This window comes from Neomonachus schauinslandi, chromosome 4 (genome assembly GCF_002201575.2).
Source record: "Neomonachus schauinslandi chromosome 4, ASM220157v2, whole genome shotgun sequence".
NCBI lineage: Eukaryota > Metazoa > Chordata > Mammalia > Carnivora > Phocidae > Neomonachus > Neomonachus schauinslandi.
The window spans coordinates 69,065,030-69,084,201 of NC_058406.1; the positions used below are offsets into that span (position 1 = coordinate 69,065,030).

The 19,172-nt window shown below is 32.9% G+C and overlaps 1 protein-coding gene across 1 annotated transcript in view; it reads left to right on the plus strand.

Moving 5' to 3' along the window:
* Positions 1 to 3,836: 3,836 nt before the first annotated feature.
* Positions 3,837 to 19,172, plus strand: part of PRKACB (protein kinase cAMP-activated catalytic subunit beta) — a 66,296-nt gene continuing 50,960 nt past the window's right edge. Inside the window, exon 1 of the mRNA XM_021690319.2 lies at positions 3,837 to 4,106. Within this exon, the coding sequence (XP_021545994.1) occupies positions 3,923 to 4,106 (184 nt within the window). The 5' untranslated portion in view covers positions 3,837 to 3,922. The remainder of the gene's footprint in view (positions 4,107 to 19,172) is intronic.

Consider the following 19,172-nt stretch of genomic DNA (forward strand, 5'->3'; position numbering starts at 1 on the left):
AAGCTATAGTAACCAACAGTGTATGGTATTGGTGAAAGAATTGACACACACACAGATCAGTGGAATATGATAGAGTCCAGAATAGACCCAGACAAATATTGTTAATTGATTTTTGACAAAGGTGCAAAGGCAATTCAGTTGTGAATGGATATATAAATTGTGGTAAATCCATACAATGGAATACTATTCAGCAGTAAAAAATGAGTGAACTATTGAAACACAACGTGGTTGAGCCTCAGTTGTTAACACTGTGCTAAATGAAAGAAGCAAGTCTTAAAAGGTTAAATCCATTTATAAAAGATATGAATCCATTTAAAACATTTTTTGAAAGGCAAAACCATTATCCTAAAAACTTTATTTGAATAGCAGGCAGGGGTCATGGTCATATTATTTGCCCTCTACATGGAACAAATACATTATTTATGTATCAAATATGCTTCCATGTTTTTCTTTTCTTTAACCTTGAAACTCTAAAGTACATAGTTACTCTTGGCCTCGGCATGATTGTGAATCTAAAGGTAAACAATGAAGTCACATGGGTATAAGGTGACCGACCATCTGAATGGAAACATTGTAATAGCAGATTCTTAGACTCTGAACAGTATTTCCAAGAACTAATTCCACCCTTCTGCTATTCTTTTATTCCCACTTCCCCATCCTTTTTTTTTTTTTAATTTTATTTGTTTATTTGAGACAGAGAGAGGGAGCACAGAATGAGAGGGAGAAGCAGACTATCTGGTGGGCAGGGAGCCTGATGTGGGGCTGGATCCCAGGACCCTGAGATCATGACTGACGAGCCGAAGGCAGACACTTAACCGACTGAGCCACCCAGGTGCCCCCCACTTCCCCATCTTTATTTGGAAAATACTGCTCCCCATCCTTATTCGAAAAATACTGCATTTGAAAAAATCTTTACTTCCTTTGTTAATCACTGTTGTGCAGTACAAAGGAGCTTTGATCTAGGAGCCAAAAGACTTAAGTGACTTTGGGCAAGTCACTTAATGTTTCTAAGTTTATTTTCCCATCTTAAAGTAGAGATAATAACACCTGTCCTGCCTACTTCATTTGTAAAGATCTGATGAGCCAGTGGAAACTCCCATTTTGTATGTTGTAAAGTCATTGGTAAATAAATGTAAGGTTTCACTACCATTACTAAATATAAGAAAACAAAAAACCAGTATTTTGTGGTATCTTATGGTAATCACAGGAGATTCAACTCTGAAAATTGTTACAATCTCAAAAATTAATGCAAAATGAATAATAAGGACTTCATAATCTCAAAGTTGATTACTCTGGTTTTATTATCATAGATTATTTAATTAAATTATTAATAGAGTATAAAATATGCTATTACACCAAATTTGGAGTACAGGACTAGACATCTTAGTACAAATTAAAGTTCTGTAAATACCATCAGGATGAATAACAAGCAATATACTTCTTAAGATTAATTTCAATTATGAAGGAAAGAATTCATAGTTTTAGTAAAAGCTGTAGTTGTTTCCTTCTAGCAGTAGATGCCAGTAGAGTTCTTTTTAATAAAAATCAAGTTGCTTAAGTACTTCCATAGCAACAACTTCCTGGTCACATTACCATATATAGAAACATTGCTCTGCAGACTAAAGATTCTACTTTCTATAAGGACTTTGTAACAAATGGAAATAGTTTTACTGGGGGGGGGGGGGGAAGTCCAGGTTTCAAATGTAGGGTTTTCACTCATCTAGTGAGGCTTACTTCCTCCTCCTCCTTTTTCTTCTACTTACTTTCTGTAATAGCCTTATGCATTGTTTTAAATATCTTAGTGTTCTAGTTAGGAATCTGGAATATATGTGCTAAGCTTAAGCAACGTTGAATATGCCTGGCTAAACATCTTAAAAATCAATATGGTAGGGCTGAAATGTTAGGATTAGTTCATGCATTTGGTAAGGGAATACCATGAGTGCAATATTTTGGGAAAGTTAATGTGTCAGAGATGAGTGATTGAAAAAAATGACTGGAAGCAGGGAAAACAAGTAATTTTAGAAATCCACATTTGCACATTATAAAAATGAAACCCAAAGAATGAACAAAATTAAGTAACTGACTGAATATAGAGAAAAAGAGTTCAATGACATTGCATAATTAAAAACATTTTCAAATATTTGATGATTTTACTTAGACCTTTAATCTATTAAAAATGAATGCTTTCTTTGACATATTTATTGAGTATGTAATACATGCATTACATTTATGAATGCAAGTAATGTAATTTGAGACATAAATTTATAAACAGCAAGTTTTAACACAAAAGTTTAAATCAGTGGAGAAAGGAGAGAGCAATTTATTTTCCAGGAAATATGTGGGAAAACTCAGTGAAGAGGTGACACTTGGAGTGAGCCTCAAGAATGAATAGAATATCTGTCAAGAAAGCAAGACAGAGAATTAAGGAATTTCATCTACTTCTGCCCCTATAGTCCTTCCATGCTCTGTAGAGGTTTATTAAAGACTGCAGACACTTTTTCAGTGTCTGTTTTGTGTAAAGCACTGTCAGATGTTAATAAAAAATTATCTATTCTTATACACACACATTTACACAGAAAGCTACAAATTTTAAAAGCTTGGTATTATAGATACTGTTCCCTGTTTGGTTACATTGATACTAATTTTGTTACACAAAACAAAATGTACATAACAGAGCTGTTACTTGGAAAAATTCATAAGTCCATTTTGTGTGTGTGTGTGTTGTCCTAAACTGATTATATTATTGTTCCAACTTATTCTGTTTATTATTATTGTTCCTATTCTATTTGTCAAGCAGTTGGCAGGAAATCTGGACTAAGATATTTTTAGGTAGATCCTCTTTCTCCCAAGGAGAAAAGCATATAGATTTCTCATCCTTTAATTAGTGTCAGAAGGCAAGTACTCAAAATCATCATTAAATGTCACAGGTTACTTTTTTCCTTCAAATGGATAATGGCAATTTTACTTACTTTTAATCAAAACAGTTGTTTTAAGTCAGACCTAAAGTTAGGGATCAGGGAAGCAGTAGTGCTCAGTGTTAAGTTTTACAAATTAACATGTTTCAGTAAACTAGAAGGAAGTTTTTTCTCAGTTGAAATGTTTTGTTGTGGCTGATTTTATATAACTTTAAATCTTATATTTTGTTCCTTTTTTACATATTTTAGAATTTTTTTAAAAGATTTTTTATTTATTTATTTGACAGAGAGCACAAGTAGGCAGAGTGTTTTATGTACTGCTGATAGACACTTGTCAGCAGATTGTAAGTTTGATAAGCAGTACTCACATACTACGTTTTTGTAGTTCCTGTATATTTTAGACTTAAGTCAGTGAGTTAGCAACATTCGGTTCTTTTTTTTAAGTGCTAGTTCAGATTTTCCTTAGTTAAAAGATGTTATAAAGTTGTTTTGCAAGAGCTTTTAATATTCATTTTATACAAGTTTTCAGTGAAAAGTTAACTGCTTATAAGGATTCATAAAATCTGTACATTAGCTGATTTCCTGGAAAAAAACACAGCCTTTTTAACATACTATTTGGAGAGTGGTTTGGCCTTAATTGTTTGCATACAGTTGTAATACGTGTTTAACTAGTTTTCTTTTTTTAAAAGTTTTTTTCAGTTTATCTATATATAAAGTCTTATCTTTAATGTTCTCATTAATATTAAACACTCTTAAGCATAAAACCTTTTAGGCTGATATTGCAAGTCTTTAAAATCCCCGTCTCTAGTTGAGATGAAGGGTTTGCTAAGAAAGGCTCAGTAATGTACTGTTTTATATTAACAGGAAACAGAACAGCAGTAGTGGTTTGAATACCCTGCAAACAGGAAGTTTGACACATGCATAGCTCTTAGCTTCTGTGTAAGAACTTGTTGAGCTCCTTCTGGAAATATTTTCAGTTACTTTAAGTAAAGTGTAAATGCATATGAATGGCAGCTTATAAAGAACTACCCTGTAACCAGTATACAGGTACAACTGCTCTTCAGAAATTGGAAGGTTTTGCTAGCCGATTATTTCATAGACATTCTAAAAGTACTGCACATGACCAGAAAACTGCTCTGGAAAATGACAGCCTTCATTTCTCTGAACATACTGCTTTATGGGACAGATCAAGTAAGTTTTTTTTTTTTTTAATGATACATTTTAACTAGAAGCTAAAATACTAATTGGAATTTTAGAATCAAGCATAAAGAACAATGTTTTGTTTGTCTTTTTATGATTTATACAAGGACATTTTGCAGGATGAAGTTGCAAAATTCCACAAAAACTTGATTATAAGTTGAACTGAATCGTGTAGTTCATTGTTTTGTTTTATATGTGACCATTAAGTCACATATCAGTAGGAAATTTTCTACAGAATTCTTACATCATTTCTAGTGTATATTACTGTTTGTTTTTATTTTTTGTTCTTATATAAAAGTGAAAAGTCTAAATTTTAGAAACAAATTTCAGTTTATTTTTTTAAAAAATTTTTGGATTTATAAGCCTTAAAATTTAAAAGGGCAGAAGACTCTTGAATTTATAATTAAAGTTCTATTATGTTTACCATTTTTTATTTTTAAACACCTGTGTGAAAGTTACTTCATTTTTTTACAAGCAGGATTTCTAACATGAAGGCATAGTATAATTACTCTATGTGAAATCTTATTTTTATAACATTATAAATATCAAAAGCTTTTATAATTATATTTTATGTTATTTATAGTTACGGTAAAGGAGGAAAAAGTTGTTTATGCATACATCACATTCTTTCCAGGCATGTTAAAATGTTTGGACTTGCTGCTTTGCTAAAATGGTGACATGTAACCATTTTTGGTGACGTGCACTTTAAAAGATAAATTTCACATATAAACAATACCAGTGCCTCCATTCCACATCTCACCTTGGACCCTCCCCAAGGTATTTTTGTCATTGTGACTAAAGAACAATAGAATTACCCTTAGTACCTTTGCCCTTTTTGATGTGTTTGATAATCAAATAGCACTAGGTTTTGCCTTTTTCTGTTTATATATTCCATAGCAGTTTAAAACTCAGTTTAAAAAACAAAACAAACCAAGAATGGTTTACAAAATTTACTCCTTGGTTTTTACAGTACCTTCATGGTTCTATAGAAGTTTATTTGAATTATTTATTTACTGCATCAGAATTTTTTTTACCTTCTTCGAGCTGTTTTAAGGAGAAAGTAAAGAACACATATATTGTTAAAATTTTTCTTACTAAAAGGTTTTGATTGTTTATAATTAATCCTTACTGTAAAGCAGATTGATAGATGAGGAATCTCAAATATCTTCAAGTTAGTGAACTATTAAATATTGGAAATAATACTACATTACTAAAATTAGCCATACAACAGAAGTTTGTTATTCATTCCACTTGTCCTGTTCTGTTAAATTGCATTCTCCTAGGTCCCTTTGGAATGTTTTTCATGCATTTTGAAGACCTTTTAATTAAGCATTCAATGAAGAATGAGGACAGTACTGAATTAGTTTCTGTTTCACTAGTACCTACTCCTCCAAATAGTATTTGTTTAGTAAGTGTATCTCAAATGAATGAATTTATCACAGGCCTGTAATAATTAAAAGTTATGTTTGAACTATACTGTCATTTTTAAACCATTGTAAAAAATATATGGGGCCTGTGATGTTTTCTGAAACACATTTTAAAACCTAGAAATTGAAGATAACATCATGAGCATGATTTCTTTTAGAAAAAAGAGACTGATAAAATACTGTTAACATTTTTCTTTATTGTGATAAATAAAATAAATAGTACACTTGTAACACAAGTAAAATTAGGTGCAGAACTTATAGCCCTGCAAATAATGGACATGATACAAGAAATACTTAGAGTAGCTGAATGTTCATTATTCAAGTATTCTACTCTCTTTTCTCTTTCACACCCCAAAAATATCAAAAGACACAATAATTTTCTATACATAATGATGAGTATAGTAAATACAAGCTCTAGTTTTTCTACTATAGTATGGAATGTGTTGCTGTAGAGGAGAAAACACTGATACAACAGAAACAGAGGAATTCTGTCATTTCAAAATTTCAAGGTTTATTTTCATGATGAAAACACAAATTATCATTTACAGAGTGAGTTATAGAAGGAATTTTGACTATATGAAGTTTTTATGAAAATCACATTCTTCAAAGCTACTTTAAAGCATTCTACTTGCATGACTTGTTGGACAAGAAAAAGGAATGTGCTGTCTCCTGATAATAAACACTCTGAATATGCTTGATCCAAAAGTGCTATTTTAAGAAATCAACTAAGCACAGAAAATACATGTAATTTTTTTAAAATTAGATTTGTGAACTATTGAGTAAAGATTAATTACCAATTTAGGCATTTATAAAATGTAACAAGTTTTAATCCAAGTTTCTTCTCTAGTGGTAGTAAATATAGGAAGAAATACAGAATAAAAGCCACATAGTAATTTCCAGGTACCTTAACTGTGTTTCATCTTTTATTATTAAATTAAGTAACAGGAGTTCCTGTTTGATAACATAAATATTTAACAGCTGATTCCATCTACATGTAAGTACAAGAAGTTCAAAAGAAAAACATGGAGGAATTCTGCTTTTTGTTCTGACTTAGAATGAACAGGAGTATTGACATTCATTGAATTCTCTTTGTAGCAAGTGTATTATGGTTAGCTTTTAAATCTTCCTTTGATCATAAATGGTGTATCAAATTATACAGTGCTGAACTTGATTGAAGTTTTCACATTTTAAATCTTGGACACTATACACTTAATGAATGTCTAATAACATTTTAAGGACTGAAGAGGTGAATACCATCAAACACTTTTCTTATTCTCCTTTCCCATGAATTGACAGGCTATTTTTCTGGTAGATACAAATCCATATGAGTGAATTTTAGATTTAAATACCATATTAAACAAATAAGCAATTTTGTATATGGATTTCTTCAGGTAGAATTAGATAGCTAATGTGGGTTATCAGACCTCTTTATCTAGTCAGTTTTACCTTTCCAAAGCTCATACAGTCTTTAAGACAATTCACTTTCATGTTTCTTTTTTTTTTTCTTAAAGATTTATTTATTTATTTTAGAGAGGGCCAGGGAGAGGGAGAGAGAGAGAGAAATCTCACGCAGACTCCGTACTGAATGTGGAACCCAATGTGGGGCTGGATCTCACGACCCTGAGATCATGTCATGAATCGAAATCAGGAGTCAGACACTTAACCAACTGAGCCACCCAGGTACCCCTTCATGTTTATTTCTTAGGCCACTGAATCTGTGTGATTTTAACTTCCTTTTTTTTTTTCATTGTAACTTCTATCCTAGAAGACCACCCACATTATCCTTTTATCTGCTTTTTCCATCAGCAGCTATTCCATAAGCTTCTTGGTAGTAATCCATTTTTAGTCATTTGGCAAATTTTTTGAGAATTTACGTATCATAATCTATAAATGGTCTCTGGGAAAAGTAAGATCTAGTTCTTACCCTCAAAAACAGGAATAGGAAGAGCAAGCATAACAAACAACATAATATTTAAGATATAGTGAAATGGTTACTTAAAAATATGTTTACTGTGGGAGCTTAGTGTAAGAAGAAATTAACATTAAGGGGAGATGGGACCTTCAAGAATATAAAGAATGAATTGAATTTTGAGACTCAGGAAAGGAAGAAAAGGTTATTTTATTATAAGAAAATAACATACACAAATATATGAAAATTTAGGATTTACTTAAAAGACATAGTAAGATATTGTCTAGAAAGGTAGTCTGTAGATCTGATCTTTGAAATCTATTATATATTCAGAATTTTGAACTACATTCTAAAAGACAGTGGGGAGCTAATCCAGTTTTTTAAAGCGGAAAATAATATATATGCAGTCTTTGTTAAAAGGGCCTAAAGAATTTTAACTAGCATAATAAAGGAAAAGTTAACTTGCTTATTCTGCAAGGAAATGTATTTGGATACTAAAGGTTTTTTATTTGAGCTGGGCAGGTAATTACAACTAAGACTTTTGGTCACTGCATGACCATGGCAAATGAATAGTCAGACACTGGATTCCCTTTACAATAACAGTGCTCATTTAAGATGTTTCTTCTACCTGGAATTCCTTTTCCTTTCTTCTACCAGTGGTGAGATATGCTCGTACTTTCAGACTCTGCTCAAATATTATCTCTAACAAAATCACCAAAGCATTCTTTTCCTGTTTTTCATTCCATTAGAGTTCATAATCTCTTCCTATGTTCTCCTATCATTTTATGCTCACTTCGTTATGGCTTATTTTATAGATTTAAAGTTATATTACATTAGTCCTTAAGTTACATATCTCCCCTATTTGACTTTGAACTCCTAGAGGGCATAAATTTGTCAATTTATTTTTGGCATTGCCAGCATAGTTCTCAATAAACACTGAGTTGTTTGTTAGATTGCTGTTAAATATCACTATGGTCTTACACTAACAAGCATTCTCTAATTTGTTCTATTATGATCTTTGTAATTTATTTCAAAGGCTTATGTCATTAACCAAAAGCAGTAAAGTGCTAACCTGAGCATGGAGAATACCACATTCCAGAGGCACTAAACTCTTCAGTGTTATCTGTGTATTTTTATCATGATTGCTTATAAGAATTTGAATAATCAGCAGAACTTATACTAAACTAATTGGAAAATTAAATAATTTAAAATTAGAAAATGTTTCCTTGGGCTACTTAGCAATGCCAAGTAGTATATCAAGTGTAATAACATAAAGAGTAGCTTCTATTTGCTTGTGTTTTGCAAGAATAGCCATACTACATGGTTAGAGAAAAAAGATTAAGTATATATTCTAGGTAGTGTCTTGCTACTCAAAGTGTGTTCCCAGTCCAACAGCATTAGCATCATCTGGGAGCCTGTTAACAAAGGAAGACTCGGGATGCTTGGGTGGCTCACTCAGTTAAGTGTCTGCCTTTGGCTCAGGTCATGATCCCAGGGTCCTGGATCGAGTCCCACATCGGGCTCCCTGCTCAGGAGGGAATCTGCTTCTCCCTCTCCCTACTGCTCCCCCTGCTCTTGCTCTCTCTCTCTCTGACAAATAAATAAATAAAGTCTTTAAAAAAAAAAAAAAAGAAAGAAAGACTCTCAGGCGCTATCAAACCTGAGTCAGTATTTTCATTTTAACAGAATTACCCAGCTGATTCATATGCACATTAAAGTTAGAGAAGCACTTTTTCCCTACTAATATTTAATCTGATTATCAAATAATATGTCTTCATTGGAGAAAATTTGCAAACCTTAGAAAAGAACAAAGAAAAATGTAAAAAATCACACAATTCCACCAAAAGATAACCACTGCCAACATCTTTTGTATATATAGTCTTATAGATATCTTTTGTATATATAGACTACTTTTTGCACAGATAAACGAATTTCCACCAGCCCCTAAATTTGGATCTTTTAGTACACAGTGTTTCATTACATTTTTGCTCATCATAAAGAGTTGTTCCACAATATCTTTTAAGATGGCTGTTTTGTATTATATTTTAAAGATGTACCACAATTTATTTAACTGATCACTGGCCATCTAGATTGTTTTTAATTTTTGCTATTATATAAAAAAATGCTGTGACAAACATCCTTGTAGGTAAATCATTGTACATATTATTTTTATATTTTATAGGACAAATTTAGAGAACTGTTATGACTATTTTAAGGCTTTTGCATTAAATTAATTTGCACCCCGGGTATATAAGTAATATATCCTTTTGGAGTTAAATTTGTTTCAGTATTCAGAGAAGATGTTTAAATTCCCTCATATAATTTTCTGATACATCAAACATGCTTTACTTTCTCCTTTATTATTAGTGTTTATCAGAATTATCCACTTTTCAAAATTGATCAATTATTAGTAGCAAATGGTCTGAGAGACATGTTTTAGTTGCTGAATATAGACCATTATCATTAGATGTTCCTTGGTAATCAACAGACTATAATCTAGTTGGGTTGGAGATTCAGTCATATTATAAAGTATATCACATAATTCTGCTTGTGCAATATAGCAGTGACCCTTACCCCTTCATTGTCACATTCCCTGCGTGGAATACTGTCATATACATTATCACATGAAACATTTATTTACTATCTGTCAGACATTGTTCTAAGGACATTGCATATATTCATTTATGTAATCCTTTAAAAAACCCAGTAGGGTAAGTATTATTATCATTCACATCTTACAGATGAAGAGACTAAAGCACATTGAGGGACAGTAATTTCTTCAAGATAACATATCCAAAGGAAGAAATTTGAACAAAGGCATTCTGGCTCCAAAGCCCATGCTTTTAGTACCTATTCTGTGAAATCTTTCTATATGTGTTTAAGAAAAACAGGTCTCTGGCTCCTATAGCAAAGATTTGTGTCTGAGGTTTCCTGTTAATGCAGAGACAGCATGCATATTATAAGGACCAAGAAGACCAACAGGCTAGAAAGAGAACTTTGAAAATAAGATGCCATCCAAAAAAGAGCTAATAAATCGAAACTGGAGTGATATATTCTCTGAAGGATTGACTATTACTTGCAAAGTCCTAAAATAATGGCTGTTTTTAACTCAGCTTTTAACTAGTTGTATAACTAGTATGGCCCACTTAGGATACAAATAAGGTTTCATCTTTTAAGTATTTAGATTAATCACTTGCACTCATCTGTTCATGTTAGCAGGACTGCTAAGTAGCTCTTTTCTTGGTGTCTCCTTCCAGCCCCCTTCACATATTGCTAAACTTTTGACAGTTCACTCATTACAGAGAGGCTAATCTTCCTTTCAAAGCATAGATGAAAAAAGAGATGAGTATTTTGATTAGTATATAAGCTAGTGGTCTCATTTTTAGCTTCATTTGATTTTGCTACTGCTCCATAGTTTCATGGTTTAAAACTGGTCCCAAGGAATTTGATGTATCCTTGCTCTTGATGTGATGACACTGATCCTTGTGGAGACCTTAGTGGTTCTTAATAGGAGGATGACCACCCTTTCCAGTGTTGTGCTTATCCAAGGGATATATCACAGGATTTAGTTTCCTTAATTTATACTTACATGCTTCATGATCCTGACTTCCATGCCAGGTTGAATGTGCGACAAGGTTATCTTTTAGCCCTTCCCCCACTGTATCAAAATCAGCCTTCCTCTCTTGAACATCTTGTCCAGGGATAGCAAACTGGTTGTCTGTAACTCAAATGTAGCTCACAGGTAAGTTTTGTTTGGTCCTCATAGTATTTTTTAAATAATTGAATTTGATACCATTATTTTATATAAAAATATAAAATAATGATTTTAAAACAAAAGATTTCATACTAATATTGGACTTTCATATCCTTGAACCATTAGAAAAGTTGATTTCAGTGGCCTCTTATTCCCACTTAAGAATAAATGGACACTGAATGAATATCCTCTTTAATCGGGGTTTATACTGTGTGATTTACTCTGGCCTTTACTTCTATTGCTTTGCCTATATGGCCCCTGTAGGCACTTAAATTTGGCCTATAGTGCCTCTAATGTGGACCCTAAATCACCAACTCAGATTCTCCTTTACTCTTTGATAAAGCTTCTTTAGTGTGCCTACTCATGGGCCACAGGTACTATCACTAAAATTCATGGAAGAAATTCTGGTAATTCTGAACCTTAGAAAGAATGGGGTCTAGTTTTAATCCCTCCCTTTCAGGATCCCCGTTTTATTTTTAATACAAATCTACTTACCTCCTTCCCTTTAATTAGTTTTGTTTACCATTAGGTATTGGGAAGGAACAGCCTTTACTAGCTCCAAAGGGTTTTTGTTAGATCATTCCCCCAAACTAATGGATGCCTGTCAGCCTTATATTTACGTAATTAAGTTGTCCACTGAAGTGATTCTTCCTAGAGCAAAGAAGATCTGCTTCAGTCAACTGTCTCTACTTACATAGAAGAGCACTTGACAACTTTTTTTTTTTTTTTAGATTTGTAGAGAGAGAGAGAAAGAGTACACACATGCACCCTTGCGAGCATGGGGAGGGGCAGAAGGAGAAAGAGGGAAAGAATCTTAAGCAGACTCCCCACTGAGCGTGGAGCCTGATAGGACATGGGGCTCAATATCACAACCCTGAGACTGTGACCTGAGCCGAAATCGAGAGTTGGGCACTTAACTGAGCCACCCAGGAGCTCTGACAACTTTTTAAAAAATGAAGTATGACTTATGTACCATAAAACTCAGTCATTATAAGTGTAGAGTTCAATGTTTATTAATAAATTTATAGAATTGTGCAGCCATCTCCACAATTCATTTTTAGAATATTTCCATCACTTGAGAAAGTTCTTTTGTATCCTTTGGCAATCAGTCTCCACTTTCACCTCAACCACAGACAGACCCTGACCTGTTTTCTGGACCTACAGATTTCCTTTTCTGGATGTTTTATATAAATAGAATTATACAACATGTAATCTATTGTTTCTGGCTTCTTGCACTTAAAATAATGTTTTTGATGTTTATCCATTTTATAGATCAATAATTTTATTGCTGAATTATAGCATGCTGTATGGATATAATACATTTAGTTTATCCATTCAGCAATTGATGAACATTAAGATTGTTTCCAGTTTTGGGTTATTTGGATAATGTTGCTATAAACATTTGCATACAAGACTGAGCGGACAAATGCTTCCAGTTCTCTTAAGTAGATGTCTAGGAGTAGAATTGCTGGGTCATATGCTAAGTTTATGTTTATTCTTTTGAAACTTCCAAATTGTTTTAAGTGGCTTTACCCCTTTACATTGCCAGCAGCAATGTATGAGGGTTAGTTTCTTCACATTCTTTTTTTTTTTTTTTAAAGATTTTATTTATTTATTTGACAGAGACAGAGACAGCGAGAGCAGGAACACAAGCAGGGGGAGTGGGGAGGGAGAAGCAGGCTTCCCGCTGAGCCGGGAGCCCGATGTGGGGCTCGATCCCAGGACCCTGGGATCATGACCTGAGCCGAAGGCAGTCACTTAACCAACTGAGCCACCCAGGCGCCCCATCTTCACATTCTTTTTAATACTTAATATCATCAGTCTTTTTGATTATAACCATTCTGTTATATGTGAATTGGTATTTCATTATGGTTTCAGTTTGTATTTCCCTAATGATTGATGATATTGAGCATATTTTCATAAGTTCTTATAAGCCATTTGTGTATCTTCTTTGGAGAAACATATTTTCAAATATTTTGCCCACCTCCAAAATTGAGGATTTTTGCCTTCTTATCAAGTCTTTTTTTTTTTTTTTAAAGATTTAATTTATTTATTTGACAGAGAGAGACACAGCGAGAGAGGGAACACAAGCAGGGGGAGTGGGAGAGGGAGAAGCAGGCTTCCCGCAGAGCAGGGAGCCCAATGTAGGGCTCGATCCCAGGACCCTGGGATCATGACCTGAGCCGAAGGCAGACACTTAACGACTGAGCCACCCAGGCTCCCCACTTATCATCAAGTCTTAAGAGTTCTTTATATATTCTGAACACAAGTACTTTACCAAATACATTATTTGCAAATATTTTCTCTCAGTCTGTGGCTTATTTTCTTAAATGATGTCTTTGAAGAGTAAAAGTTTGTGATTTTTAATGAAGTACAATTTATCATTTTTTTCCTTTATAGATTGTGCTTTTGGTGCCAAATCAAATCATTGTCTAACCCAAGACAATGAAGACTTTTATTCTCTGCTTTCATCTAGAAATCCATTTTTTTAGTTGTTTTTGTATATGATTTGAGGTATGGAGTGAAGTCCTTTTCTCCCCCCCTTCATATGGCTATCCAATTTTACTGCACTTTCTTAATCCAAATTTTAGCATCAGCTCTCATTTCTTAAAAAAAAGTCTGCTGGGATTTTCATAGAGATCGTACTGAATCTGTAGATTAATTTGTAAAGAATTGCTATTTTAACAATATTGAGTGTTGTAATCCATGAAGATGAAATATTTCTCCAATTTGTAGATGTTCTTTAATTTCTATAGTGTTTCCTATTTTTTAGTGAAGAAGTCTTGTTAAAATTGATTTTTAAATATTTTATTTCTATTAATACTGTTGTGAATGGAGTGGTTTCTTTTTTATGTTTGGGTTGTTTGTTCCTAGTATATTAAAATGTTATTGATTTTTGTATATTAATCTTACATCCTATGATGTTAATAAACTCATTTATTAGTTCTGGTAGTTTCTTTGTAGATTCCTTAGAATTGTCTACATATAGTCAAGTCATCTGCAAATAAAAATTATCAGTCTATCTGCCTTTTTTCTTACCTCATTGCACTGGCTAGAACTTCTAATACAAAACTGCATAGAAGTGGTGAGTGCTGACATCCTTGTCTTATTCCCAGTCTTAGGGGGAAAACATTCCATCTTTCACCATTATATATGATGTAAGCTACAGAGTACCCTCCCCCCCCCATACACACACACGCCCTTTATCAGCTAGATGAAGTTCCCTCCTATCCTAGTTTGTTGAAAGCTTTTATCACAGGTGTTGAATTTTATGGAATGCTTCTTCCTCATATGTTCAGATGATTATGTGGTTTTGTCTTTTATTTTATTAATACAGCATATTTCATTAATTGATTTTCAGTTTGAACCAACCTTGCATTCCTGGTATAAATCCTACATGGTTATGGTATATAATCCTTTTTATATACTGTTGGATTAGGTTTGTTAATATTTTGATAAAGATATTTGCATTTTGATGGATATTAGTCTAATTTTCTTTTGATCTTTGTCTAGCTTTGTCTAGCTTTGGTATCAGACATAGAATAAATTGGGAAGTGTCACATCCTCCTCTATATTCTGAAAAAGTTTATGTAGAATTGATATTATATCTTTGGATGTTTCATAGAATCCCCCAGTGAAACCGTATGGACATGAGCTTTTCTTTGTGGGAAAAATTTTAATTACTAATTCAACATTTTAATTTGTTCATAGGTCTTTTCAGATTTTCTATTTCTTCTTGAGTTAGTTTCAGTAACTTGTGTCTTTCTATGAATTTGTCCAGTTCATCTAAGTTATATAATCAAGATAAAGTTGTTTATAGTATTCCCTTATAATTTTTAAAATTTCTCTAGTATCAGTGATGATGTTGTTTTTTCATTTTTCATTTGGGTAATTAGTATCATCTCTATTTTGTCTGGTTTTATTATGTTTTATGAATTTTAATGTTTCATCAGTCTAGCTTGAGGTTTATCAGTAAGGCTTTTGGTCTTACTCATTTTCTCTGTTGTTTTTCTATTTTCTATTTCATTGGATTTTGCTCTGATCTGCTGTTTGGTTTTGGTTTAATTTGATCTTCTTTCTTGAGTTTCTTAAGGTGGAAAAAGCTTAGATTGCTTGAGACTTTTCTTCTTTTCTAATTTGGTGTTTAAATCTACAGATTTCCCTCTAAGCTCTGCTTTGTCTGCATTTCATAAAATGTTGATTTCTTGTAGGTGTTTTTACATTCAGTGCAAACATTTTCTAATTGTCCTTTAGATTTCTTTGTGATTTAAATCCAAATATTTGGGGATTTCCAAATTTTCTGTTGTTGATTTCTAATTTAATTTTGCTGTAATCAGAGAACATATTTTGAATGATTTTTGTCCTTTCAGATTAATATAACATTTAGCTAATGCTTAATGTAGAAATTCCCATTTGTGCTTGAAAACACTATGTATTTTGATGATGTTAGGTACTGTGTTTTATAAATGTCACATTTTTATGGTATTATTCAAGTTTCCTGTATCTTTGCTGATTATCTGTCTAGTTTTTCCATGAATTATTGAGCAGGGAATATTGAAATCTTCAGCTCTAATTGTTGAATAATCTAGTTTTTCTTTCAATTCTGCCATTTTTGTTTTAGTATTTTGGGGGCTGTTTTGTTCAGTGCATATACATTTTTAATTGTTAAATCTCTCAGATGTATTGGCCCTTTTATCATTATGAAATGTCCTTTTTTGTCTGAAGTACTATTTTTTCTCTTAAAGTTCATTTTGTCTGATACTGATTTAGGTACTCCAGCTGTCTTATGGTTACTTTTTGCATGGTATATCTTTTTCTTTTCCTTTTCCTTTCAACCTATTTATATCTTTAAATCTGGCTTTTGTAGATAGTATATAGTTGGACCTTGCTTTTTTTTTTAATCCAGTCTGATAATTTCTGCCTTTTCATCTCTCTTTATTCCATTCACATTGATATGGTTGGATTTCCACCTTCCATTATGCTGATTGTTTTCTATGTCTTATAGTTTTTGTTGTTATTTTTGTCTTTTACATCTTTAGTGTTAAGTATTTATTAGGTGCCATTTTAATTATTCTTTGTTTTTTAACTAAATTTTTAAAATATATTTTCTTTATGTTTGATTTAGGGGTTATAATGTACATTTTATCTTATCACAATCTACTTCAGGATGATACTGACTTAATTCTGGTAAAATATAGCTGTTTTGATCCAATATAGCTCCATTTCTTCTGGGGTATTTTCACATATATTACATGTATATTTTTGTAAACCCAGCATTGCAATTTCATACACTTTAAGTCCTTTAAAGAAATTAAGAGAAGACAGAAAAGTATGTATTTTTAAAGTCTTTTACATATATTTTCACTATTTCCAGTATTCTTCATTTCTTCCTGTCAATTTGAGTATTGTCTAGTGTCATTTCCTTTCAGCCTGAAGGACATTCTTAAGTATTTCTGCTTGCAACAAACATTTTCAGCTGTTATTTATTTGGGAATGTCTTCCTTTGTTTTTGGAGAATAATGTTTTGGATAGAAAATTTTTGTGAACAGGTTTCTTTTTTCTCTTAGCACTCTGAATATATCTTTCCACTGTCTTCTAAGCTCCCTATTTCTGGTAATCAATCCTATTCCTTTTTCCTTGTACATGATTAGTCATTTTTCTCTTGCTGCTTTTAAGATTTTCTCTTTGTCTTTCGCTTTCAAAAACTTGAGTACAATGTGCCTGGGTATAGATCTCTTTGTGTTTATTCTAGTTAGTATTATTTGAACTTCTGGATCTGTGGGGTAGTGTTTTCCATCCAATTGGATTTTCAACCAGTATTTCTTCAAATATTTTTTCTTTGTCCATTGTCTTTCTCCTCTCTTTCTAGGATTCCTATACATGTATGTTGCTACCCTTGATATCCCACAGGTTTGTGAGGTTCTGTTCATTTTTCTCCTGTCTTTTGTTCTCTGTATTTTTCAGTCTGGATATTTGTATTGATCTATCTTCACCTTCACTGATTCAGTCTTTGCCCTCAGAGCTTCTGTTTGGGCCTTTGTAGTCAGTTTGTAAATTTTGGTTATTGTACTTTCGAAGTCTATAATTTTTATGTTATAAATAGTTTCTCTTCGAACCATGAGAGACTAGGACTCTGAGAAACAAACTGAGGGTTCTAGAGGGGAGGGGGGGAGGGGGATGGGTTAGCCTGGTGATGGGTATTAATGAGGGCACGCACTGCATGGAGCACTGGGTGTTATACGCCAACAATGAATCATGGAACATTACATCAAAAACTAATGATGTAATGTATGATGATTAATATAATGTAATAAAATAAAATTAAAAAAATAGTTTCTCTTTCTGTATTGAAACTTATTATTATATCATTGCCATTACATTTTCCTTTAATTCTTTAAACATTTCCTTTTATTCATTGATATATTTATAATAGCTGTTTTAAAGTCTTTTGTCTGCTAAATCCTATATCTTGGCCTATTCAGAGACATTTTCTATTGACTGCCTTTCATTATTGGATTATATAATATTTTTGTCAAAAAAAATCTATTTTTTAAATGGTATTTTTGTAGCAGTTCTGGATTCTGATTATTTTTTCTTCCCTGGTTGTTTTTATTTATTTTTAATAGCTTTTTTGGCCTTAATGTATGGTCTGTCCCCCATGGTGTCTGGCTGCTGATTTCTCTGCTAGGGATTACCCTGTGTCTATGTAACTTAGTTGTTATTCAGTGATTGATCAGAGGTTGTGCTCAAACACTTTGAGCAAGTCTGTGCTGATGAAGCTGTTTGTGGTTGAAGGGTACATTTCAGTGTTCAGGCAGTTTTCAAGTCTGTACCAGCTTTAACTCTCTGTAGGGCCCTCTTGGGTCTCCCTTATGGGAATAGCTTCGTAGTTAGCCAGGGATATGTGAAGAGCTTATTTAGGTCCACTTTGACTCTCTCATTTCCATTTTCTGTGTTAAATTTCTTGCTAGACTACCAGGCTGCTGCTCACCCCTACCAAGGGCCACAACTTTAGTCTAGCAAAGCTGGACACTTGCCCTATTCATTTCCTATAGTCTGCTTTTTTTTATTGACAACATCATGTGTGGGCTATTTTTCATTTATTTTATTTTTTTATTTTTTTGGCCTCCTCTGTATATCACATCAGCCCTCTCTGGCAGCAACGCTGCTGGTTGTCATGGCCAGCCCCACCTGATAGAAATCCTGCACTGACTGAGCTGTTAAGGGAACAGGAGCAGCACCAAGCAAGACCACCACAGACTCCCACTGTTCTTATACAAAGTTTAGCAGTATTTCATGAATATGTGCTTTGCAATTTATTGTTTGTGATTGCTAGATTTCCAGAACCATCAAATTGTTGTTTTTGACAATTTTGTTCAGCTTCATAGTTGTTTCTCAGAGAAAAGATTTGCTGACTCAACTCATTCCCCCATCACAAGAAGTCCTATCTCACCTGGCAACTTTCAAAATAGCAAGTTCACTTGCTGAAGTTCCAAACTTAACTAGGTACTATTCTATCAATCCTTTGTACCATTTGGTACAAAATTTGGTCTCTGGGAATCAAAATAGTCTGTTCCCCATGTTATCCAGTCTGCCTACCTTGCTACACAATCTGTCATCTTCATCCTTTTTGATGTAAGGAATTATACATTTCAACAACAATCTCCAGTAACTTTTTGTATATTATTCTCTTTTGAAAACCACATAAGTGGCATCTGACGCTCTTTGTAATGCTGAATTTAATGGAAGTTTATAAATAAATTATTTTATGATTCTGCTTTATAAATGAAGAAATATATAGTGTTGTATTTTGTTTCTTCCATAATACAGAATGTTTAAATGGTTAACATTTGTGCTGCAGTAAAGCTTTCTGGCTCATGAAAAATGAAAGCTATCAGCGATCTGGGCAATAAGATTCATCGCCAATAGTCACTAGCAACAGCACACAGCATTTTAATATCAGTGAG